This window comes from Larus michahellis, chromosome 18, assembly GCF_964199755.1.
Source record: "Larus michahellis chromosome 18, bLarMic1.1, whole genome shotgun sequence".
NCBI classification, from domain to species: domain Eukaryota; kingdom Metazoa; phylum Chordata; class Aves; order Charadriiformes; family Laridae; genus Larus; species Larus michahellis.
Genome location: NC_133913.1, coordinates 2,051,444 through 2,075,258, shown reverse-complemented (window position 1 = coordinate 2,075,258; position 23,815 = coordinate 2,051,444). Strand labels below are relative to the sequence as shown.

The 23,815-nt window shown below is 62.3% G+C and overlaps 1 protein-coding gene across 8 annotated transcripts; it reads left to right on the top strand.

Moving 5' to 3' along the window:
- Positions 1 to 579: 579 nt before the first annotated feature.
- Positions 580 to 23,185, top strand: MED24 (mediator complex subunit 24). Of its 8 annotated transcripts, none has more exons than XM_074562102.1 (26): positions 580 to 701; positions 4,174 to 4,312; positions 6,997 to 7,079; positions 7,607 to 7,645; positions 9,085 to 9,158; positions 10,307 to 10,530; positions 11,115 to 11,226; positions 11,727 to 11,877; positions 12,110 to 12,223; positions 12,925 to 12,972; positions 13,203 to 13,285; positions 13,665 to 13,751; positions 14,082 to 14,193; positions 14,788 to 14,930; positions 15,775 to 15,812; positions 16,513 to 16,595; positions 17,866 to 18,044; positions 18,165 to 18,264; positions 18,622 to 18,797; positions 18,891 to 19,155; positions 19,353 to 19,534; positions 19,837 to 19,930; positions 20,308 to 20,407; positions 22,259 to 22,336; positions 22,498 to 22,646; positions 22,818 to 23,185. In XM_074562102.1, the coding sequence occupies exons 2-26, from the start codon at positions 4,183 to 4,185 to the stop codon at positions 22,932 to 22,934; spliced, it is 2,961 nt and encodes a 986-aa protein (XP_074418203.1). In that variant the 5' UTR covers positions 580 to 701; positions 4,174 to 4,182; the 3' UTR covers positions 22,935 to 23,185. The 8 variants fall into 8 exon arrangements, with proteins under 8 accessions (XP_074418203.1, XP_074418197.1, XP_074418200.1 ...); XM_074562096.1 differs by having other exon boundaries at positions 13,200 to 13,285; positions 22,256 to 22,336; XM_074562099.1 differs by lacking the exon at positions 580 to 701 and adding an exon at positions 3,327 to 3,408.
- Positions 23,186 to 23,815: the final 630 nt, after the last annotated feature.

The following is a 23,815-nucleotide window of genomic DNA, read 5'->3' as shown; positions in this document are numbered from 1 at the left end:
GGGCGCAGCATCCCCAGCATTGGAGGCCCCCGTGGGGCAGCACCCGGTGGGGGGGTCGGGGGCCCTCGTGGGGGTGTCCCACAGCCCAGGTGGCCCCGTGGGGGTGTCCCCTATCCCAGGGGTGTGTCCCCACCTTCCCGATGGGAGCCCCCCCCCCCCCCCCCCCCCGCCCCGGGAATTAAATCCTTCACACCCGGGAAGGGGGTGACACTGGGCGCAGCGTCCCCATCGTTGGAGGCCCCCGTGGGGCAGCACCCACGGCTGGCCGGGGGTCCGGGTGGCCCCGTGGGGGTGTCCCCATCCCAGCCTGTGTGTCCCCACCCCTACCTTCCGCCTGGGAGCCCCCCCCCGGGAATTAAATCCTTCACACCCCATCAAACACCAGCGCAGGCGGGTGGGAACCGGCGATGTGCCCCCCCCCCCCGCACCGGGGGGCCCGGCTGCCCCGATTACCCCGCGGGAAGGGGAAGCCCCCCCCCCCCCCCCCCCCCCCCCGCCGGCGCCGGCCCCCCTCCCCGCTCGCCCCCCGCCTGCCCCCGGCGCTGGGAACGGCCCCGGCCCCTTCCGGCCCCCCCGGCCCCGGGGCTGGAGGCAGCTGGGCCGGGGCGCACGGCCAAGGCCGAGGCCCCTCCGCCTCCCCCCCGCGCCGGGGGGGGGGCTGGGACCCTCTCAGCGCATCCCACAGCCCCCGCCAGGCACAGGTTTGGGGGTGCTTTGCCATGGGGGGGGGGGGGGGCGGTGAGGTTGTCCGGGGGGGGGGCTCCTCTTCTCCCCTCCCGCCCGGCGACAGGGACTGGCCCCCGCTGTCGCCGGTCCCCCCCCCGCCCCGCCAGCTGCGGGGAGCGGGACCACCCCCCCCCCCCCCCCAGCCTCCCCGGCACAGGAAATCCCTCCTGATGAATAGGGGCCGCCCCCCCCCCTCGCTGTCGGGCCCCCCCCCCCGCTGCCGGGGCCCCTCGCCGGCTGGGCAGCCGCCCGCCCGACTAATCCCGGCCCCGGCGCGGGGGGATTTGCGGCGCCCCAGCCCCATGAATGATTCACCGGGGAATTAACGGGCCTCCGAGACACCCCCCCCCCCCCCCCCCTCCAGCCCCCCCGAGCGGGGCCGACAGGGCTCGGGGGGGAAAGGGGGGGGGAGGTGGGGGCAGCGGGCGTCCCCCCCCAACCCCACGGCGGCACCTCCGGGCACCCCGGGGGGGCTTCACCCCGCTCCTGAGCCACGGGGGGGCTCTCACGGCCGTCGGGGGGGGGGGTGTTGGGGGGCCGCCCCCCCCATCTCCCCGGGCGATGCAGTCCCCCCCCCCAATCTTCCCGTTGCCGTGGCGATGGCGGGAGCTGCTACCGGGGCTATTTTTAGGTGCTGGTACCGCAGCGGGGAGGGGGGGGGGCTGCCCGAGGGCCGCCAGTGTGTGTGTGTGCACGCACACACGTGTCTGCCGTCACGCCTGTGCACACGCGTGTGTGCGTGTCCCCCCACGCACGGGCACCTGCGTGGGCCTGCGCGTGGGCCTCTGCGTCCGCGCGCGCGCACACACGCACGTGTGTCTGCGTGCACACCCGCGCTCACACGTGTGTGCGCATATGCACACGCATCCACCTGCGCAGGCACACCCCCCGACGTGTGTGCGCACACCCCACCCGCACGCACACCCGCTCCCACGCCTTTGCTGTCACACACCCGTGCCTGCATGCACACGCGTGCTCACACGTGTGCACGTACACGCACGCGCAGCCCAGCACATGCGTGCATCCACCTGCATACGTGCCATTCCAACATGCACGGCCGTGTTTGCACACTGGTGTTTGCACGCTCCCATGCTCACACACGTGTCTGCGTGCACACCCGCGCTCACACCTGTGCGTGCACATATGGACACACATATATCTGCCCACACACACGCCCCCCCAGCACACGCGTGCACACGTCCAGCTGCATGCACACCCGTTCCCCTCTGCACACCCGTGTTTGCACACCCCCCTGTGCTCACGCACACGCCCGTATGCACACCTGTGCTCACACCCGCGCGGGCACATACGTACCCCTGCGCATCTCTGCACACGCACAGACACACGCACGCCCCCACCGCCATTCACGCGTGTTCCCACGTGTGCACACCCGTGCTTGCACTCCTGCACACCCCTGTGCTCGCCCTCCCCGCCAGCACCCCCACGCCTTCGCACGGACTGTGTTTGCACACCCACGCGTTTGCGCACCCCTGTGTTTGCCTCCTCGGGTCTTTGCATGCACCGTGCCTGCGCCCCCCACGCCTTGGCAGCCCCAGGCATTTGCAGCCCCACACTTTTGCACACATCTTACGTGCACGCCCCTGTGTTTGTACCCCCAGGCCTTTGCACAGACCGTGTTTAAACACCCAGGCTTTTGCATTTCATGCATTTGCCTTCACTGTGTGTGCACCCCTGCGCCTTTGCACCCCCACGCTTTTGCATGCCCCGTGCCTGCACGCCCACCTGTTTGCACACCCACGCATTTGCATGCCCATGCCTTTGCACACACCATGCTCGTGCGCCCCCACTTTGCACCCCCACGTCTTTGCGTGCTCATGGCTTTTCACGCTCACGCCTCTGCGCGCACCTTGTTTGCACCCCCGTGCCTTTGCACCCCCAGGCTTCTGCATGCACATTTGCACCCCCATGCATTTGCACGCTCGTGCATTTGCCCTCGCTGTATTTGCACCCCCGTGCCTTTGCACGTGCTGTGCTTGCACACCCATGCCTTTGCACCCCCACGCTTTTGCATGCACCATGTCCGCACACCCACGGATTTGCATGCTCGTGCTTTTGCACACCCATGCCTTTGCACCCCCAGGCTTTTGCATGCACCCTGTCTGCACACCCACGCATTCACACTCTCATGCATTGGCACACACCATGCTTGCACACTCGCGCCTTTGCACCCTCATGCATTTACACGCTCGTGGCTTTTAGCGCTCACACCTTTATGCACACCTTCTTTGCACCCTTGTGCCTTTGCACCCGCAGGCTTTTGCCTGCACCACGTTTGCACACCCACGCATTTGCACACCCACGCATTTGCACACCCACGCCTTTGCACACACCGTGCTTGCACCCCCCCACCTTTGGACCCCCACGTCTTTGCACACTCACACCTTCTCCCACGCCACCTTCGCACCCCCACGCCTTTGCACACCCACTCATTTACCCCAACACGCCTTTACACCCCCTTCATTGCACCCCCGCGCCTTTACATCCCCCGCTTTCTACCCCCTTCCCGCCTTTCTCCCCCGCCGAACTACATCTCCCGGCAGGCCCCGCGCCTCGCCTCGCCCCCGCCACCCAATCAGCGCCCGGCTTGCTGGCAGGTGCTACCATGGCGGTGCCCAGGGGCTGAGGGAAGCCGACGCCGGCCGTTTGCGGTGCCGGGAGAAGGTGAGGGGTGGCGGAGCTGGGTACAACCGGCGGGGGGGTGGTGTCTCCGGGGCCAGCCCCCGCACGCAAGGTGCGGGGTCCAGCCCCGGAGACACCCTCCCCCGTCCCCGGCGGATGCCACAGCCGCGGCCTCCGCTTCCCCTCAGGAGCCGCCGGGCCCAAACCCCGGGGGCGGGGTGTGGGTCAGGAATCCTTCCTCAAAATCCTGTCATTCCTCCCCTTCCTTCTCCAAAATCCTGCCATTCTTTCTGTTTCTTCCCCAAAATCCTGTCATTCTTTCTTTACCCCAAAATCCTGTCATTCCTTCCTTTCTTTACCCCAAAATCCTGTCATTCCTTCCTTTTTCCCCCCCAAATCCTGTCATTCCTCCCCTTCCTTCCCCCAAATCGGGTCATTCCTTCCCTCCCTTCCTTAAAATCCTGTCATTCCTCTCCTTCTTTCTCCCAAAATCTGGTCATTCCTTCCTTTCATTCCCCCAAATCCTGCCATTTTTTCCCTCCCTTCCCCAAAATCCTGCCATTCCTTCCTTTCCTTCCCCCAAATCCTGTCACTTCTTCATTTGCTTCCTCCAAATCCTGCCATTCCTTCCTTTTCTTCCCCAAAATCCTGCTATTTCTTCCCTCCCTTCCCCTAAATCCTGCCATTCCTCCCTTCCCTTCCCCAAAACCCTGCCATTCCTTCCCTTTCTTCCTTCAAATCCTGTCATTTCTCCCCTTCCTTCCTCAAAATCCCATCAGCCTTTTCCCTGCCCCTTTCCCTTGCCAGAGCGCGGCCATGAAGGTGGTGAACCTGAAGCAGGCCATCCTGCAGGCCTGGAAGGAGAGATGGAGCGACTATCAGTGGGCCATAAATATGAAGCGGTTCTTCCCCCGCGGAGCCACCTGGGATATCCTCAACCTGGCAGGTGCGGGGACAAGGGGGATGCTGGGGATGGAGCTGGCTTGTGACAGAGCAGGGGGACAGGATTGGGGTGGATGAGGCTTTCTGCTTTGGGGCTACTTGCTCTGGTGCTGCTCAAGGTGGTCCTGTTGCCCATCCCGCGGTTAAGCTGGTCAAAAGCTCAGGCTGTGGTGAAGGGCTGGCCTGGCAGGACACCCCAGCAGGGCTGGGATCGCTGCTGCCTGCAGCAACACGTGCTGAAATGCTGCTGACGCAAAGCTCTGGGATGATGGAATCGCAGCGTAGTTACAGTTAGAAGCAACCTTAAAGCTCGTCCAGTCCCACCCCCTGCCCTGGGCAGGGACACCTCCCACCAGACCAGGTTGTTCCAAGCCCCGTCCAGCCTGACCTTAAACAACCTCCAGGGATGGGGCAGCCACAGCTTCTCTGGGCAACCTGGGCCAGGGGCTCGCTGCCCTCACAGGAAAGAATTTCTTCCCAGTATATAATCTAAATCTCCCCTCTTTCAGTTTAAAACCGTTCCCCCTCGTCTTGTTGCTCCACTCCCTGATCCAGAGTCCCTCCCCGACTTTCCTGGAGCCCCTTTGGGTACTGGAAGGTGCTGCACCGCTCTGCCCCAACACTGCTCACCACCTGGCTGCACACAGGTTCCTGCTACCTGCCTCAGTTTCCCCCACCATGAGGGAGGGATCATGACCCCGTCTGCCTCCTCAAGGTGTCCAGCCAAGGGAGGGAGGAGCACTGCGAAGGAGCCAGGTGCTGCTCTGAAGGCCACTTCCCACCCCCGGTTATTGGGGTTTCTTTTCCCGTCCCTATTCAAGGGCGTTTGACACAAATCCTGCCAAGTGCTGGTACCTGCTGAGCGCCACGGTTTAAAGATTTGCCAGGCTTTTATGCCAATTATAGAAACTTGTTGCTAGGTTTTTTTTTTTTCCTGTGCAGCAAGCGCGTGTTTGCAAGCCCTGGATAAATAAACAGAGCGCTGCTCGAGGATTGCTGCACCGGGGGATTTAAAGGGAAATAGCCCCGGTGCAGGCAGCAGCGCTTCTTGCCTGTTTTTTTCTAGTAGAGTCTGGCCTGTGATGGTGGTTTTGTCAAACCTCATGGCTGAGCTCCTCAGGCCAGGTTTGTCCCCCTCCTGCTGCAGCCCATGGATGTGCCCGTCCCCACGGTGATGTGGGGCTGGAGGAGCCGAGCTGGAGCTGCGGGGCCTGGCCGTGGTGGTGTGGTGACAGATTTGCTCAGGGTGGGGGGCTGTGAGCACAGCACTGGGGCATGCGGGGGGTGGTTGGCTCGAGGGCCGGCCCTGCCGCTGGCCAGCTGGCCGCCAGGGCTCCCCAGTGCCTGTTCCTGGCCCAGCAGGACCAGCTCCCGCTCCGCTTACTGAGGTAGTGAGGCTCGTGAGGCGCTTGGCGTGGGCTCGTGTGCGTATCCCCGAAAGCAGGGCGACAGCTTTCCCCCGACAGAGGCCAGGTCGGAGATAATCAGTCCCTACAATTTCTATAGGAACAGGTTTCTACTGGCCGCCTCTTAGTGCCTCTGCCGGGGAAAGGCTTGTTAGCCAGGGCTTTGTTGGAGGGCAGGCCCTCTGCAAGGATAGCTGCGTCCCTTTCTCCCTGCTGCCGGAGGAGAATTCTGACAGCGATGCTGTCCTGGGCAGCACGAGCGTTGTGGTGGGCATGCAGGAAGGCTGTTCCCGTGGCCCCGATGGCTGTAAGAACCACTGCCTCTCGCTGCAGCCCTAGAGCTGTCCTTTCCCAAGCTCGTGCCTTTCAGATTTAAACTACAAAGGAGGAAAAGCTGGCATGGGCTGCCAGGATCACGGCGGTGCCCAGCAAATCTATGCTGACACGTCTGCAGTGGGTAACAGCATGTGGCTGGCTCGTGTTGACACTCCCTGATTAGATGGGGAGGGGAAGGCTGCCATTAGCCTTCTGTCCTTGAGCTGAGATGCTTTTGGCTGAGGCCTAAGCCTTCGAGCAAGACCCAGGGAGTCTCCTGCTCCCGTGGTCGGGATGTGGCGATGGCTGCTGCTCCTCCTCGTCTTTGGGGCGACAGCTTCCCAAACGGCTGCTGCCCCCTCTTGCATCTGGGTGCTTTGACCTACTTACAGCCCGTGCCACAGCCCGGGGCCTGCTTTCAGGAGCTGGTTCCTGTGCTCTGCCATAGTTCAAATGGTCAATTAAAGGCTTGACTGAGCAGATAGGACGGGCAGAGCCCCTCCAGCATCCGCAGGCCGGCGCTGGCAGGCAGCCGGCGGCAGGGAGGGCCAGACGTGCAGGGCTGGGCCCAGCTGAGAGGGGCTGTCTGCCCGGAGTTCAGCCCCAGGTGCTGGAGCAAAAGTCACTCGGCAAAAGTCATTCGGCGGGGGATGCAAGAACCTCCTGGGCAGGACGTGGGAGGGAGGGGAACGTGTTTGGAGAGCAGCAGGCACTGTTTCGGGGCCAGGGTGCCCGGGGAGAGCTGAGTTAGCAGGAGGCTGCTTGCGCCGCCTGAATTATTTACTGGCTTTTGCCATTGGGGATTAGAAAGTTGTGGGATTCAGTTACTTTCAGGGCAGAGCAGTGCAGAGTCACTCTGGTTAGCACATCCCCCCTTTCCTGGGGGATGAGGGCAGAGCCTGCATGTGTCCCCACACCCATGTATGCGCTGACCTGGGACCTCCTGGCCCCTCTCCTTTGCTTGCAGAGGCTCTTCTCGAGCAGGCGATGATCGGGCCGTCACCGAACCCACTCATCTTGTCCTACCTGAAATACGCTATCAGCTCCCAGGTAATGACACTCCCCGCACTGCCTCCCTGCCTCACGCTGCAGACGCTGCTGGGTGTCACCTCGCAGCCCCAGTTAGCAGGTGGGCAAAGAAACCGGGGTGTGGAGTTGGTGGTGGGCTGACGCCCCGAATCTCCCATCTGTGCCTCCCCTGGGCTTGGGTGGGCAGTGGGGGGCTCAACGCATGCCCAAGTCAGGTGTGTTTCTGTAAATAGCCTCTGCCCATCACCCGGCTGCACACGGGGTGGGAATCCTTGCCCTCCAGGAGCCTCCATGCTTGTTGTAAGCTCTGTGCTTCCTTAGCACAGCATTTAACATCATCTAAACTTTGTGTGAAACGAATCAGCGATCACCTAAAAATGTCTGTTTGGATTTGTGCCGGGTCAGCGCCCCAGCCCCGTCTGCGGTGACAGGCAGCGGGGCCATGCCCTGACCTTGCCGTTCCTCAGCAACGAGCACTGCACTGGCAAACATCACCCGCTAACACGCCGCTGCACCGGGTTTGTTTTCGTTTTGTGTTTTGTTCGTAGATGGTGTCTTATTCCACGGTCCTGACGGCCATCAGCAAGGTACGGCTCTGACAGGTGCTCTCTGAGGTTTTTCTCTTTACCTATGACCCAGGTATCCATTTCCCTCCCCACAACTCTCACCAAATATAGGTCAAGTGGAAAACGACATCCTCTGCTGAGTCAGCAGCGGTCAGACGGTGCAGATTAGCGCCTGAGTCTTTCTGTGTCCCGCTGGGGACAGGCTGTCGCCGCGTGTGGCAGGTCCCGCTCTGGTTTTGGGGACGGCTGCGGGTGTGAAAGCCTCGTCCCTCCATCGTGTGGGGCCTGGCAGGCTCCTGCCCCGCAGCGCCCTGTGTGTAAACCACGCCCTGGCTGCTGGAAACCACATCGCTCTGCGGCCGGCGGCGTTGGCAGCGCCATGGGGATCCAGAGCTGGCAACGATGGAAAAGCAGTGCCGCTTATGAGGGAGGGCTGCCAGCACCCAAGCCACGTGGCTGTGGCCACCCGCCCTGCTTGGCCGGCCAGCTTCCCATGGGTGCTCGGTGTCCCTGTGCTGCTTTGATGGGGATGAGCCCTCTGCGGCTGCATCCGCACAGTGTTTGGGGCTGCTCTGCGGGGAGCCATAGCTCCTCGCAGACTGCGTCAGGCCCCCCATCCTTCCCTGGCAATGGCCTTGTCAGGGCGATCTCTGATCTGAAGGAAGAATAATTTAAAGGAGAGTAATTTCTTTCCTCCCACCTCCTGGTGGTTACTAGGGGACAGGAGGAGAAAGGCGCTGGTAGCCATGCGATGCCAGCCTTGTTTTGGGGTGGCCCAGGCTCAGCACTGATCCGGAGTGGTGGGTGTGCTCTGGGGGAGGGTAGAGCCAGTGTATGGCCGGCCGGTCAGCTCTGAATGGTGCAGGCTTATCGCCGTTCCCCTGGTTGTGCATCGCTGCCCGTTCCGGCAGGGCAGGCAGAGAGCTGACCTTGACAGCCGAGGCTTCCTCCTTCAGATCAGCGTGGGCCGAGAGCAGACCTGCGGGCTAGCTCCGGCCCGGCGGGGTGGCCCCATCTGCTCTGCGAGGAGGCGGGGAGCCACACTTCTGCTGCCCACCGCCCTCCCGGCCCCGCGGCCAGCCGGGCTGTTGGCGCTGCCAGTGCTGCCGAGGCGGGGGTGGGCACGCAAGCTGGCGCCCAGCCACCGCCGCGTCAAGGCAGCCGGTGGGGAGCGGAGCTCAGGCCCCCGCCGCCGTCTCGGGGAAGCTGCTGAGAAAACCCAGCCTCTCCCCGCTGCCGTGGCCCGGTTGCCTCCTGCGACCCTGGGAGGGCATGACCCAGCCGTTGGACAGTCCTGACCTAGTTCTCATTAAAGTGGCTGCTGGGCAGCTGCCAGGGCGAGCGTCCTGCAGCCGGCAGCGCCCAGCCCAGCCTGTGGAGGAAGGGGTTGCGTTTGTTTTCAGAGGCGCTTGGAGCCCGGCAGCCCCCATCTGAAATCCCTCCTTGTTCTCCTGCTCTAGTTTGATGACTTCTCCCGGGACCTGTGTGTCCAGTCGCTGCTGGAGATCATGGACATGTTCTGCGACCGCCTCAGGTACGGTGTGGCCCTTCCAGCACTGCCGCCTCGGCCCTGGGCTCTACCGCGGGTGGTACTGGGAGCTGGTGGGGCTCGGCTGAGCACAGGATACTCGCCTTGGCGGAGGGAGGCAGGTTCCCCCTCCAGCTCTGTGTCTGTTCCTGAGCTGCCGTACCCCTCAGGCTGCCACATGAGTGCCGGCATAGGGAGAGCAGAGGGAGTCCAAAACCCACCAGCTTTGTGGGAAGCTGCAAGAAACCCACCTATTCTGGGATAAACGCCTCTGCCGTGATATTCCTGCCCGCCTCAGGTAGATGGGTTGGGCGTAAGCCCTTTGGCCTGGGGGTGTCTGTCCCCTCAGAGTGTTTAGTTTCTCTTATGTGGCCTCTGCAGCTTCCCAGGGCTCCGGCTACATGTCCCTGTCTGCCAGCGCTCACAGTCCTGCCTGTGCTGCCCCAGGCAGCTGCCTTGTTTTGCTTCGTGCTCTTCCGCTGGTGTTGCAGGACCCAGGGGAGTCCAGACCATTCAGGCCACAAAAACTTTTTTAGAAAGCTCAGAAATCTTCCTGTTAACCCCTGACAGCCTCTTCTGGGAGGCCGGAGCAGACAGTGTGTGGTGGGGGGCAGCGGGAGGAGGAGGAAGGCTGAAGGTAGCAGCTCTTCAATTACATGAAATGAAGCAGTAGCAATGAATATGCATCAGTCACAGATGTTGACAAGGAGCTGTTGCTGGCCAACTGCAGAGCCGGCCACTTAATCCAGTCCTTGCCTAGTCTGATCCGCTGCTTAATTTCATCAAAAGTTCTGGCCCCAATGATTTGTGCATCAGGAGGGGAAAGCGTTCACCTCTCACAGCACATTGATCAATGCTGAGCCTCTCTTAGCAAGATAATTTGATTAGAGGCTTGGAAAGTTTCCCTGTAGTAGAGTGGCCAGAGAGGAGGCAGCACTGGGGAGACTTTATTTCCCCTGGCACAGCGGGGATGCCGGTGGGCTGAGCAGGTTGGGATCTGCGGCAGAGGAGCTGGGAGCTGGCAGGCAGGCTGGTCTGGGAGCACGGGATGTGGGTTTGGATTCCCCAGCCTGCCCTGTTTCTGTGCCTTGGTTTCCCTGGGCACAGTAGCCTGGCCCACGGTGAGCACAGCCCCGTTTCTCTCCCCTTCCCAGCTGCCATGGCAAAGCAGAGGAGTGCATCGGCCTCTGCCGGGCGCTGATGAGTGCCCTCAACTGGCTCCTGCGCTGCGCGGCCTTCTACGCTGAGAAGGTGAAGGAGACGCTGGAGCAGGCAGCAGCAGAGAGCCAGCTGAAGATGTGTCTGGAGCGGCTGGGGAAGATGCTCGGCAGCACCAAGAACCGTGCTCTGATCCACATCGCAAAGCTGGAGGAGACGTGTATGTCGCTGCCCCTGCCCTGCCCTGCAACATGCTCTGCCCATGGCCACTGCCAGGGCTTCCTCCTAGCTGCTGCTGGCCCTGAGGAGATGTCATTGCCACCTCTTCCTTCCCCCTGCCCAGCTCCTGCCGCATTGTCCCTGCAGCTCCAAGCCCATCCATCTTCCAGCCCTGTTGCTGTAACCGTCTCCTCCCTGGCTCCGTGCCACCCTCTGCCCCCTCCCCTCCATGCTGCCCTTGGAAGAGGAGCAGAATTAATGTGAAGGCTGCGTGAGCTGTTCCTGGGCGCGCGGCAGGTCCTGTGCTCCGCCAGTGTGCCTGGCACAGCCCTGCATCTTTGGTTGGAGCCTGCGCCTAGCCAAGAGGCTGTGCCAGGCCGAGCCTGGAACAGGAGCTGCTGGGTGGCACGTAGACCCTCGTCTTAGGCTTGCAGAGGTGCTCTGACTTCTGCTCACCGTGGGGCCCAGTGGCGAGCCCCAGCCTCCACAGGCCCTCTGTGCTGCTATGGGCCTTGGCGCTAGCCTGCCTGGCTTTTCAGTGAGTCACTGTCCCCCCAGTGCTGAACGCCTGCCCTCCCTCCCCAGCCTCCTGGAGCACCGTGGAGCAGTCCCTCATCAAGCTGGGGGAGAACCTGAACAGCCTCGGCAACTCCCCGCTGCGAAGCCGGGCTGAAGACTGCATCTCCCTCATCAAGAGGTAGCTTTGTGCTGCTGTCTTTGCGGGCTCGGAGGTTAAAATGGGTTTGAACCCTGCTCTGGGGGCTGAGAGCCTCCTGCCTCCCTCCACGCTGGCTCCCTGCTCTCCTGTGCCTTCCCAACTCGAACCCCTGTGCCACCAGTGGGATGGGGCTGGTGAGAGGCCCTGGCGTAGAAGGGACAGGGCTAGTAGTGACTTGTAGCGAAGGAGTCTTGCCCAGGGGTTGCTCCTCTCGCGACCCTGGGGCCCCTTGCCATCCCTCAGCTGCTCTGGCCACACCACAGCTGCCCTCCCTGCTCTGAATCCCCCTGGGGCTGCACAGTGCTTTGCTGTGCCCAAAGGCTCCTCTGCAGGGCACAGGAGCTACAGGCTGTCCTGCCCCAGAGAGATGTGGGCCAGCAAAGGTCAGGGGCTTGGCTGGGAAAGGAGGATGGCACAGGAGGAGCAAGGATCTGTCCCTGCAAGGTTCCAGTGACCCTGTGCTGTCGTCTCCCACCCAGCATCCCCACCATGCTCTCAGTCCACTCCGAGCAGCTGAACAAGACCGGCTTCCCCACCGTGCATGCCGTGGTGCTGCTGGAGGGGACCATGAACCTCACAGGAGAGACCCAGCCGCTGGTGGAGCAGCTGATGATGGTGAAGAGGATGCAGGTACAGAAGTGGCATCTTCTTGTGCTCCGGGTGGCCTGGGGCTGTGGGACGAGTGCCTCGCTGCAGCTCTGTGCCTCCCTGTACTGATCCTGGTCCAAGGGTATGGGCACAGCTGCAGGGAGCAGCATGAGCCCATCAACACCTTCACAGGGGGTCCAGGGTTTGGCTGTGGGTGGGGGAGGCACTTTATTGCCTTTCCAGCACTGGAGGGTTTTGTCTGTGTGCCCCGCAGCGCATCCCCTCCCCGCTTTTCGTGCTGGAGATCTGGAAGGCCTGTTTTGTTGGCCTCATCGAGTCCCCAGAGGGCACGGAGGAGCTGAAGTGGACAGCCTTCACCTTCTTGAAGGTAGGGCCCAGCCCCGCTGCGAGCGCCGTGCTTCAGCCCTGAGTCTGCTGCTGCCTTTTCCCTGCCTGCCTGGCCCCTGCTGAGCGCTCAACCCTGGCAGAGCAATTAGTTCCCCGCTCCTGCAGTGTGGCCCTCGGGGTCCCCCCACGCCCCGGCTGAGCCCGCGACAGCCCTCCTGCAACCCGCTGAGCATCAGCTTTACTGTCCAGGGCTTCTTTTCAGCCCAGCCCCACTTTGTTTTGCAGAGCGGCTTTCTTGGGATGGTGTGGGGGAAATCGTGGCCTTTGAAGGATGCCACAGCAGCCTTGGGGCCTGCGCTCCCACAGCTCGGCGGTGGGCAGCCCTGGAGCAGTCTGCTTCGCCTCCTTTCTTTGTACCAGACAAAAGGGATCTGCGTGTAGTTTTGGGCCTGACACATGCGCTGGGCTCCTCTGCAGCCTTAGTCCCCTGCCTGGCTGTTGGGAGGTGGCTGTGCCCTGTGGCTCCCTGTGATGGTGGAGGGACCCTGCAGAGGGGAGGGCAGGGGTACAATGTCCCCTGGGCGCACGAGCTGCTCCAGAAATGCTCCTTTCCCTGGGCTGGGAGAGCAGCTGCTCGCAGGCGTGTTTTGCACGGGCCCCTGCTGCCTGTGTTGCTGGGAGGTCCTGACTGCAGAATGGGGTCTGCCTTGGTCAGTCACGGCCACGCTCTGTGTCTTTCAGATCCCCCAGGTCCTGGTTAAGCTCAAGAAGTATCCCCAAGGGGAGAAGGTGAGTCTCAAGGGCCATCGATTTAGAGCTGTTTGCTGCACTGTGTGCACCAACGAGCTGCGTTTGTCACAATGGTGCTGGTGCCTGGCCAAAGCTGCGTGGGGGTGACTGGGGTAGGAAATGGTCTATTTCCCAACAATCTTCCTCTAAGGGACAAGGCGGCGTGGGAGGGGAAGGTGGGCTTGTTTCGGCAGCCTGTGAGCTTGAGTGCTTGGCTTTGTGCACAGCAGGACTTCACCGAGGATGTGAACTGTGCTTTCGAGTTCCTGCTGAAGCTGACCCCCCTGCTCGACAAAGCAGATCAGCGATGCAAGTGAGTGATTGCCGTGCCCGGGGCTGACCTGCAGCACTGTGAGCCTGTGGCCAGTCTGTGCCACCACAACCCCGTTCTCCCTGCAGGGAGCTGCGATATGGGGTGCTGGGGCAGCTCCTGGCAAGGCTGGCTTTAGTTTCTGATCCAATTCCTTCTCCCTGAACCTGATACTGCCAAATGAGCAAGGCAGTGAGTGTCTGACAGCTGTGTTGGTGATGCTGTGTGATATCTGGAGCCGCTTTTGGCCCTGCAGCAGCCTCAGAGGGGTGGGAGCAGGGCCAGGAGGGCAACCCAGCAGTGCCCCTGCCCTGCGGCACTGCCCCGGGCAGCAGGAATGTTGTCCCTCAGGCTAGCACTCTTCTCTCTCTCTCTCTTTCAGCTGCAACTGCATGGATCTGCTGCTGCAGGAGTGCAGCAAGCAGGGGCTGCTTTCAGAGGCCAACATGGACAACCTGATTGACAAACGGTACAGCCCCTGCAAAAGTCCGGGTCACCAAGTGGTGTTGGAATACCTTGTCTTGCCGTCCTTGGGCGGGGGAGCATAAAGGACCAGCTGTGATGCCACTGGCTTTACTGCAGCTGGGACACCATGGCCTGGAGGGACGAGGCTTTCCTTTCAGTGACAGATTGAGTAAAAGTCAGTCCTCTGGGAGTGACAGCTTTTGCTGGCCTGAGGTGGTGGCCTTTCCTCGGGGGGTGCCAATGGTGGAGGTGGGTGGGAGGTGGCTGAGGGCAGGGAGGAGCAGGGCAGGGTGACGAATTCCTGCTCACTGGCCCTTCTTTGCGGATTCCCCAGGGCAGCGGACAGAGAACACGCTCCGCACTTGAAATCGGCAGAGAATGCCAACATCCAGCCAAACCCGGGGCTCATCCTGAGGGCCGAGCCGACTGTCACCAACATCCTGAAGGTGAGTCCCCTCCTGCAGCCGTGCTGGGCAGGCCGGTCTCAGCCCCAGAGCCTGTTTCCAGCGGCACCGGTCTCACCAGGCAGCCAGAGTGGTTGGGAGGTGCCTGATCTCCCCCTGTGATGGGGTGGAGGAATCACTCTCAGCCTTGTTGCTCTCCTGTGGGCACCAGGAGCTCCTCTCCTCCTCCCTGGGAAGCCGGAGGAGCCGTCAGGTGGCATGTTGCTGTCGGTGCCAGCAGCCTGAGCCCAGCCAGCTCTGCCTATCCTGCCCTCAACCGCTTCCCTGCATGCATCTCCCCCGGTCCCTGGGGACTCCCCCCATCCCTGTGTCACTCTGGTTGCCTCGCCGCTGCTGAGCGTGAGAGGATGTTGTGCTGCCGCGGTGCCCTGCGGCTCTCCCCTGCGCCATGCCCTGCGGTGCCCGGGCACAGAGGGCTCCATCCCCACACCCCCCGAGCCCTGCGGGTCCCTGTTCACCAAGGCCTCATGGGATGGCTCTGGCAGATGATCAATTCTGCCCCCACGGCTGCAATTTTACTGCTGTGCTGTAGCACACATTCCCCATGACTTCTCTTTCCTCTATTTTGTTTTGTAGACCATGGATGCGGATCACTCCAAGTCCCCTGAGGGCTTGCTGGGGGTCTTGGGTCACATGCTGTCTGGGAAGAGCCTGGACTTGCTGCTGGCAGCAGCAGCAGCGACGGGCAAGCTGAAATCCTTTGCTCGGAAGTTCATCAAGTGAGTGTCCACGTGGACGACACTGTCCCTGGTGACTAACGGGGCTGGGGTGAGTGGGCAGCCCCCACCAAACTACCCCCGAGACAGGGCTGGATGTGCCTCTGGCCCAGTGTCTCTGCAGCACTGGATCCAGCAGAGGCCGGGGGAGGGCTGGGATCTCAGGGAGACCGCACCCCACAGCACCCCATCTCCTTTGCCTCTGTGCAAACAGGGCAGAGAATCAAAGTCAAGTTGGCTTAAGGGTATTAAGAGAACTGAAAGCACTGGCACCACCATCGAGGGAGCTCGCTGCGTGTATGCCTTCAGTCCCCAGACACCCGTGTCCTGGTTAGAGCACACGCACCAGCACGCGTGGGGCTGCGTGATGTGCTTCCTCGAGCAGGGAGGCCTGGGGCATCTCGGAACACACCGGCCCGGCTGGGTGCACCGCTCTGCCGTGCTCCCTCTGTGTGGGGGTTTGTGCCGCTGCGGTGCGGAGAGAGCCACGCTCAGAAATCCCCACGCAGCCGGGCAGAGCCAGCGCCGGCGAGAGGATGGTGCTCAAATGCCGGGCTGATTGGGTGTGGGGAAAAGCAGCGTTGCTGGACCTGTTTTGCTGCAGGGGAGCAGAGGCAGAGGGAGGAGGCGGCTCATCTCTGCTGTGCCGGAGGGTGTCTGGGGAGCCGGGCCCTGCTTTGCTCCCTGCCCACCCCGCTTCCCCGTGTGGGGCACAGAGCTGGGCGCTGGGATGGGGTGCAGGAGGGGGTCTGCAGGCAGGGGCAGCCCCACGCCTGTCTCGGAGATGGGAAGAGGCCTGTTTCACATGGTGATAACACTTCACTGCGGCGCTCTCTGCCCCCTCTAGGCTGAATGAATTCACGAAGCAGATCAACGGAGAAAGCTGTAAGTGCGTGCGTGTCCGTGTGTGGGGTGGTTTGAGCCATTCTCCCCCCGCTGCCACGTGCTGGGACGCAGTGGGGCCCGGCTGGATTAAGCTGGGACTGGCTGCGGCGCCAGAGCGAGCCGAGCTGTGCTGGGCCTGGCTGGGGGCTGCCGGCAGCGAGCCCGGCACAGGGGGACGTGGCTGAGTGCCAGCGGGGATCTGGGCTCCCAGGGACCCGCTGCCCTCACGTGTGGCACATGCGTGTCCATCCCGAATGCGGGGTGCTCCCTGCTCATGAGGAGCAGAGCTCCTTCTCCCCAGCCCAGCCCACGGGGCCCCTCGCGGCCGGCTCTGCCCCGGCTCCCTCCCTGGAAGGGGTGATGTGTCAGCACAGAGCCCGAGATAAGGACTCTGACTGCATTTGCGTGTGATGAAACTCGCCGAGTGCTCTGACCTTCCATGGTGCGGGGGGAGCCTGGGGATGGGCTGGGGCTGCCAAATGGGAGGCCAAAGCCGCTCTGGGGGCTCAAGCAGAGGCAGACAGGGCAGACAGAGGTGCTTGGCGCATCTCCTGGAGCCCTCGTTCGCACACAAGCACTTTGGGGGTTAGAAAACCTGCCTGGAGGTAGCAGGGTCCTGTCCCCTGAGCTCACAGGGCTCCTGCCTCCCTCGTTGTGCCGAGGCTGGAGAGCCCCAAGGTCTTTGTTTCTCCTCCCTCAGCCAAAGGAGCCTCCGTTCGGGCCCTGCTCTTTGACATCTCTTTCCTCATGCTGTGCCATGTGGCCCAGACCTACGGCTCCGAGGTAAGCATCCTCCGAGGGGATGGGGCTCTGGCCTTGTGAGCACTGCTGATGCGCAGCAGCCTGCCAGCCTCCTCTAGTGGCCAGCCTGCCACCGCCACCGTCCCCGCAGCCACCCTGACGCGTGGGGTGAAGCACCCCCGTTCCTTTCACCTGGTGCAGGTTGAAATCCATCCGTGCAGGGTCTGTCGGTGCCAGGCGATGGAGCAGGGGTGGCGGCAGCCTCCCTGAGGGCTTTGCTTGTTCTCCCTTTATGGTATCAGGGTATTGATGGGAACGCTGCCTCCGCACCCTCTCCGGGCTGGCTCTGATCTCAGCCGACTTTTCCCAGCATTTTCCCTCTCGTTTGGTGCTGGCTGGCTGGGGTGGGGGGGCCATGCACCCAGGCTGTACATCAGCCCTCCCTTGTGAGAGGAGGAACTTGCAGCCCCGCTCAGGAAACAGCACTTTGGTTGCCTGAAAATTTTCCAGGTTTCGACATCTGCGTGTGTTGGGAGGCGAAACGATACCGAAACACCAGGAAAGCAGAGAGGGAGCGGGCGGCAGGCGGAGGGGGCCTGCCCGGCCGGCCCTGGGGAGCGGGGAGGGGGAGTCCTGGCTGGAGGCAGCCTGGAGCGGACGTGCCCGAGGCTGTGCAATGAGGTCTCATCCCCCCGCTCCGGCTCAGAGCGACTTTCCTGACCAGCTGCTGCTGAACAGATGTGCAAAACTTTTTTGGACAAAAATAGTGTCCCTTGGGTGATGGCGGGCTGAAGGGAGGAAGCGGCGTGCGGGATTCCCAGCTCGTGTCCCTCTCGGGAGCCCTCCCAGCTGGCTGCCAGCTGGACCGTGCGCCCTGACCCTCTGGAGCCGTGGGTCAGCCGGCCCTGGCGCTGGGACCCTGAGCACAGCTCAGCAGGCGGGGGACAAGTGACCCTTACTGGGCAGGACACGGTGGACCCCACTGCCACGCTCACAGCCCCGCGCGACTAGTCCTGTCCTGGTATCTTCCCGAGGGAAGCCATTGGAGTGATGCTCTGAGATGGGCCGTGGTTCCTTGGGGGAGTCCTGTGGCAGAGGGGGGAAGACCACAGCCCACAAGCTGGAAAACAAGACTTTACTGGTGGCTAAACGGGACCTTACTGGGGGCCTCTCCGTGCAGGCCACAGGGCGGCGCTGTTCCCCCGGCCATGAACTCCCCAGGGTGGGGGGGCCCTCCCTAGGGTGGGGGTCCCCAGCAGGGACCCTGCGGGGTGCAGGCCGTGTGGCAGACCCTGTGCCGGTTCCCTTCCAGGTGATCCTGTCGGAGTCGAGCCCGGCGGGCGAGGTGCCCTTCTTTGAGACCTGGATGCTGACCTGCATGCCTGAGGAGGGGAAGATCCTCAACCCCGACCACCCCTGCTTCCGCCCCGACTCCACCAAAGTGGAGTCCCTGGTCGCCCTCCTCAACAACTCCTCCGAGATGAAGCTGGTGTAAGAGCTCAGCCTGCACACCCACCCTGCCAGGCCGAGAGGGGAGCGCCCACCCCATCTTCCCTGGCTCTGAACGAGTGCCTGACACCCCCCCGCCCCCACCTCTCTCTTCCCCGGCAGGCAGATGAAATGGCACGAGGCATGTTTGAGCATCTCAGCCGCCATCCTGGAGATCCTCAACGCCTGGGAGAACGGCGTCCTCACCTTTGAGTCCATCCAGGTGGGCCTGACAGGAGGATGGTGTGGAGCAGAGCAGGGGCACCGGCGCTGCGCTGTGTCCCGAGGAGGGGCCAAGGCTTGAGCAGGGCAGGGGTCCCCTGTCCTTCCCTGAATGCTCCTGCAGCCGCTATAGAGCTCACTGGCTCCTTTGTGACTTGGATTGGGAACACGTGGCTCCAGCCCCTTGATGCTGACCCATTGATGGCAGTGGGGCTGGCAGAGGCAGGTTCACCCCATGGAGGAGAGAAGGGCTTGGACCCTGCAGTCGGGTGCCACAGCCATGGGAAGTGATGCTGAAACAAAACCTGTGCCTCACACCTCCATGCTCATCCACCTCCACTTCCATCTTCTCTCCTAGAAAATCACAGACAACATCAAGGGGAAGGTGTGCAGCATGGCGGTGTGCGCGGTGGCCTGGCTGGTGGCTCACGTCCGCATGCTGGGCTTGGATGAGCGGGAGAAGTCCCTGCAGATGATCCGGCAGCTGGCCACCCCCCTGTACGGCGAGAACACGCTGCAGTTCTACAATGAGCGGTGAGCTCCAGTGCACCAGGCCCCGTGCCGTGCCGTCTCCTGCCCTTCTTCCACTTCCCGGGGCCTGTGTGACCCCATCTCTCTCTGCCGCAGCGTGGTGATCATGAGCTCCATCCTGGAGCACATGTGCGCAGACGTCCTGCAGCAGACGGCCACGCAGATCAAGTTCCCCTCCATGGGCATGGACACCATCCCCTATTGGAACCTGCTGCCCCCCAAGAAGCCCATCAAGGAGGTGCTGACGAGTGTGTTCACCAAAGTGCTGGAGAAAGGCTGGGTCGACAGCCACTCCATCCACATCTTTGACACCCTGCTGCACATGGGGGGCGTCTACTGGTTCTGCAACAACCTGGTCAAGGTATGGGGTGGGGGAGGGAGGTGGCTGTGACCCCCAGCACCATGGCTGGGTGTCGAGCCCAGGACTGCTGGGTCTAGCCCATGCAGGAATCCTGATTGTGCCTGGGCTGGCTCCTGTGGCAGTCCCGGGTGCTGGAGGCGAGCGGGGCAGGCCCAGCCGTGCCCATGGCTCCCTCAGCCCTGCTCTCCGCCTCACAGGAGCTGCTGAAGGAGACGCGGAAGGAGCACACGCTGCGGGCCGTGGAGCTGCTCTATGCCATCTTCTGCCTGGACATGCAGCAGCTGACGCTGACCCTGCTGGGCCACATCCTGCCCAACCTGCTCACGGACTCCTCCAAGTGGCACACCCTCATGGACCCGCCGGGAAAGGCTCTGGCCAAGTAAGACCCTGGACCCGTGGCACCGTGTCCTTGGGGGTGGGGGGGCTGGTTTGTAGGGATGGGAGGTGCTCTGTGGTGGGATGGGGATCCCAGCCACCTGGTTCCCGCTCTGGCCCCGGCACAGTGCCGACAGGAGCAGACACGCTGGTGTCCTGGAGCCCGTTCCCTGCTGCATCTCACTGAGGAGGGACCTGCTATGTCCCGTCCTGGTGCACGCTCTGGGCTCTGTGATCTTCCCTTGCTTGCGCGCTGTCCTCTGAGTGGGCTGGCAGCACCTTCCAGTGTCCCTGCTCTGTCCCCAGGCTCTCCGTCTGGTGTGCCCTGAGCTCCTACTCCTCCCACAACAAGGGCCAGGCGTCCACCAGGCAGAAGAAGAGGCACCGAGAGGATATTGAGGTGCGTCTGGCGTGGGGCTGGGTTTGGTTGGGGGCTCTCTGCGCACAACAGCGGGCAGTGCCTGCTGGGGGTGATGGTGGCAGGAGGAGTGGGGAGCTGAGACCAGACCCCCCTGCTCGGTTCTCTGGGCTGTCTGAGGTCCTTTGACCTTGAAATATGGGGTTTTCTCTTCTCTTTTCTGGGGAAGGGGGCCTGTGATGACATGGTCTGTACATGATTGGCCCAGGCTGAGGTGCTCTGGGTGAACAGAGATCGTAGCCCTGGGCTGTGGGACGGCGCAGACCCCAGTGTGGGTCATCAGCCCTGGGGAGGGGGGCCAAGTTCCCCCCTCAGAGAAGGGCTGGTGGGGCTGAACCCCCTCTGCCCCCCCCCCCCAGGATTACATCAGCCTCTTCCCGCTGGATGACACACAGCCCTCCAAGCTCATGCGCCTGCTGAGCTCCAATGAGGAAGACTCCAACATCCTCTCCAGCCCCAGTAAGTGCAGGCGGGGAGGGTGGCTCCTGGGGATGGCGGCTCCTGGGGATGGCATCGTGCTGCCTCACGGCTTGTTTCTGGGTGTGAAATGCGTTTTGGCGCAAAAACGCTTCTCTTCCCAAGCTGGCCAGGTGAAGATTTAGAATACCCAAGTGTGGTTTTCCTGAGTTACCCTGGAGCTCTTGTACTTAGAAAGGTCAAGCTCTTTATTTCAGAACCACTTAGGAAAGGGGCTGAGGTTCCACCTTCCCTCCATGACGCCGCCCAACCCAGTGCCTCATGCACGAGGGGCTCAGGGGGGTTTTGTTAGAGCCTTTTCACCCCCAGCCAGTCTATGTGGGGCCAAAGAGCTGATGTGCTGCAGCAAGAGTGGCAGGAGGTGACGTTCCTGATGTCTGTGGCTAAGATCCTGACATTCCACTGTTGTTAACAAGGCAGCGAGCGGAGCTGATGAGTCCCTACAGTCACGTCCCCGTGTCCCCCCGAAGCGATGCTGCGGGTTACGACAGCTCTGGCACAACATACCAGCGGGGTGTCCGTGCACTCCTGCTGCGGTGGGTGCTGTCACGGCTCCCGCATATGTCTGGACTCCTGAGCAGTGAGTCAGGACGTTCCTTGGTCATTGTTTCTCCTGATGCCCTTATCCTAAGTTACTCTTTATTCATTAGTTTTCAACACATCCATCAACCTGTGGTTTTTGTTGGTTTCATTACTGTTGAAATATGGGGTTTTCCCTCTATTTCACTATCTTTTTTTAACTTTTGAGGCAGTTCCACCTCTTTCCAGTGACATTCAGGACTTTTTTGGGCTGTTTGCTGGGGTGATGTGGAAATGCTGCTTCCTGCAGCAGCCATGTAACTCATGTGATTCCATGAGAAAAGTGTGGGAGGGCTTTCTTTTTTTGGTGAGCATCCTCAGGGCAGCACAGGGTGGGTGCTGCCGGTTTTGGCAGTAGCTGTGTGCTATGGGGTCTGCACAAGAGCCCTCCCAGGAGATTCCTGTCCTGTTGGACCGGAGATGGCCCAGTTCCTCTCCCGCAGGAGCACCCAGCACTGCTTCACAGTTTGGGTCAGATAAAGCCCTTTCCTCTGCCCCAAGATTTGCTGCTGGTTTGTTGGACATGCCTCAGCTCTGGTAGCTAAATTGTACCCTGAGAGTGAGATCGGAGTGCTGCTGAGCCAGCTGTCGAACATCTGGCTCGCTCCGCCCAGCCTGCTGTGCCGCAGGCAGCGTGCGCAGGATGTGCAGCATGCGCTTCGCCGTGGCAGAGCGCTATTCTTCCCCTCTCCTGATCGTGACATTGCGTTACGTTGCTCGTGCCCTCGCGGAGCGTCAGGGACGAGTCACTGCTGCAATTAAAACGGAGCAGGGAGTAGCAGGGAGGCACACTCACGGTCTCACTCACGCTTACCCCCTTTGGAGATGCCATTAGACTTGGTCAGACTCAGAATAAATCGGGCTTGTGCAAGAGCGAAGTGTCACACCCCAAGAGCAGCAGCGGCAGCATGTGGAGCCCTTCCTGGGCTACTGCGCTTCGTCACGCCTGGGGCATGTGTGGGCTTGTGCCGAGGGACCGTGACCGGGTCAGAGACTGTCTCCCTGCTGCGCATCCCTGCTGTGCCCAGCAGCCAAGACTCTGCTCCTTTGGGTACGGAGGGTGCCAAGGACCATGGTCCAAACCTCTCCTGCTCCGTAGGGTGGCTCAGGGCAAAGCCCCTCCTGGAGCCCAAGGGCTGGGCGAGCTCGAATGGCCAGAGCTGGCCAGGGTGAGGGGCCTTGGCACGGCTGAGAGGGGGCCAAGAGGCCGTTGCAGCCTCCCCCTAGCCTGACGCACGTTCTCCTTCCCAGCAGATCGCTCGATGAGCACCTCGCTCTCCGCCTCCCAGCTTCACACCGTCAGCATGAGGGACCCGCTGAACAGGGTGCTAGGTAATGGTGGGACCGGATCCCGGTGGGGTCCCTGGTGGTGACACCTGGCCGTGGGGTCGGATCTGAGACACTGGTGGGGACCTGTCCCCTGTGCGGGAGGCTTGGGTCACCCCCAGCCTCGCTGAACCGGCCTGGCTTTTGATATTTCCCTGTCTCCACAGCAAACCTCTTCCTGCTCATCTCTTCCATCTTGGGGGCCAAGACGGCCGGCACCCACACCCAGTTTGTCCAGTGGTTCATGGAGGAGTGTGTGGACTGCCTGGAGCAGGGCAGCCGCGGCAGCATCCTCCAGTTCATGCCCTTCACCATGGTGAGTCCCATGGCTGGGAGATCCTTCTCCCCGGTCTCAGGGTGGGTGCTCTGGGATGCTGGTCCCACAGGACAGACAGTCACAGCCAGGGGAGTCCCGCTGCCTGGCTCTGGTGGCTCCAGAGCTGCCCAGCTCCTGTGGCTCAGACGTGTTTCTCCTCTCTCCGGCCAGGTTTCGGAGCTGGTGAAAGTGTCCACCATGTCCAGTCCCAAAATCGTCCTGGCCATCACGGATCTCAGCCTGCCCCTGGGCCGCCGTGTCGCTGCCAAGGCCATTGCTGCGCTGTGAGCGGCTCACCTCCCTTCTGCCATGCAGGAGAGGGCGGCCGGGCAGCCCCTGGGAGATCCGGGAGAACCTGGATGCTGGGCTGGGACTGGGGTGCCCGGAATGGCTTCTCTGTCACTGTGGGCTTGGCCTGGCCCTGCCGGGGGGCTGCTTCCCTCCGTGTTCAGCCTCCCTTGCTGCCTCGCGATGGGCTTTCGGAGACTGAGACAAACCCCTTCCTTTTTTTCTATAATTAATTCAGTCATTTTCTAGAACCAGGCTTTGCTTCATTTCTGTTTCGTTTCCTGACTGCAACCCAGGGCTCTGGGCCTCCCCAAAACCCTCATCTTGGAGCGAGCTTGATGGTGGGGGGGATGGGAGATGGGTGCTGGGCAGGGGGGGGGGGAAGTCCCACTGTTTCTGTCCCGAACGCTCCTGCCCTGGCCCTGGGGAAGCTGGGGAGGGTGGTGGGCTGGGGGTGATACTGCGCGGGGGGAGCGGGTGCCTGCGGCCGGCCAGCTGCAGATGTGCGGCTGCGTGGAGCGGAGGATGTTCTCCTGCCGCGCCGTGAGCTGCAAGCAAATTCTTGTTGGAAATTCCTTCACGTGAGCATGCGTTCACCCCGCATCCCCCATTCTGAGCGTGGCACCCAGCGGCCAGTGAGTAACCGCGGCCTCCCCAGCGCCGCGCTGGGAGAGGCTCCTCGGCGGGGCTGTCCCGGCACCAGTCAGCTGCTTTGGCGGTGAATCCGCCTGTAACTGTCACGAAACCCAGACCCTGAGGGGGTGGCAGGGCCGGGGCGGCTTCACCTCTGCTCCTTTCATTTATGTGTTCTGCTTGACTCATGAGAAAGGGGGAAGCGGTGCTGGGGTGCCAGCCTCCCCCTCGGGGTGCCAGGGCTCTGA

Bases quoted from the DNA above. Each gene is read 5' to 3' on its own strand.
- MED24 (XM_074562096.1), top strand. From the start codon at position 4,183: ATGAAGGTGGTGAACCTGAAGCAGGCCATCCTGCAGGCCTGGAAGGAG. The intron at 11,227-11,726 runs GTAGCTTTGTGC...TCTCCCACCCAG, and splicing joins TGCATCTCCCTCATCAAGAG to CATCCCCACCATGCTCTCAG. The intron at 18,265-18,621 runs GTGGGCCTGACA...CTTCTCTCCTAG, and splicing joins TCACCTTTGAGTCCATCCAG to AAAATCACAGACAACATCAA.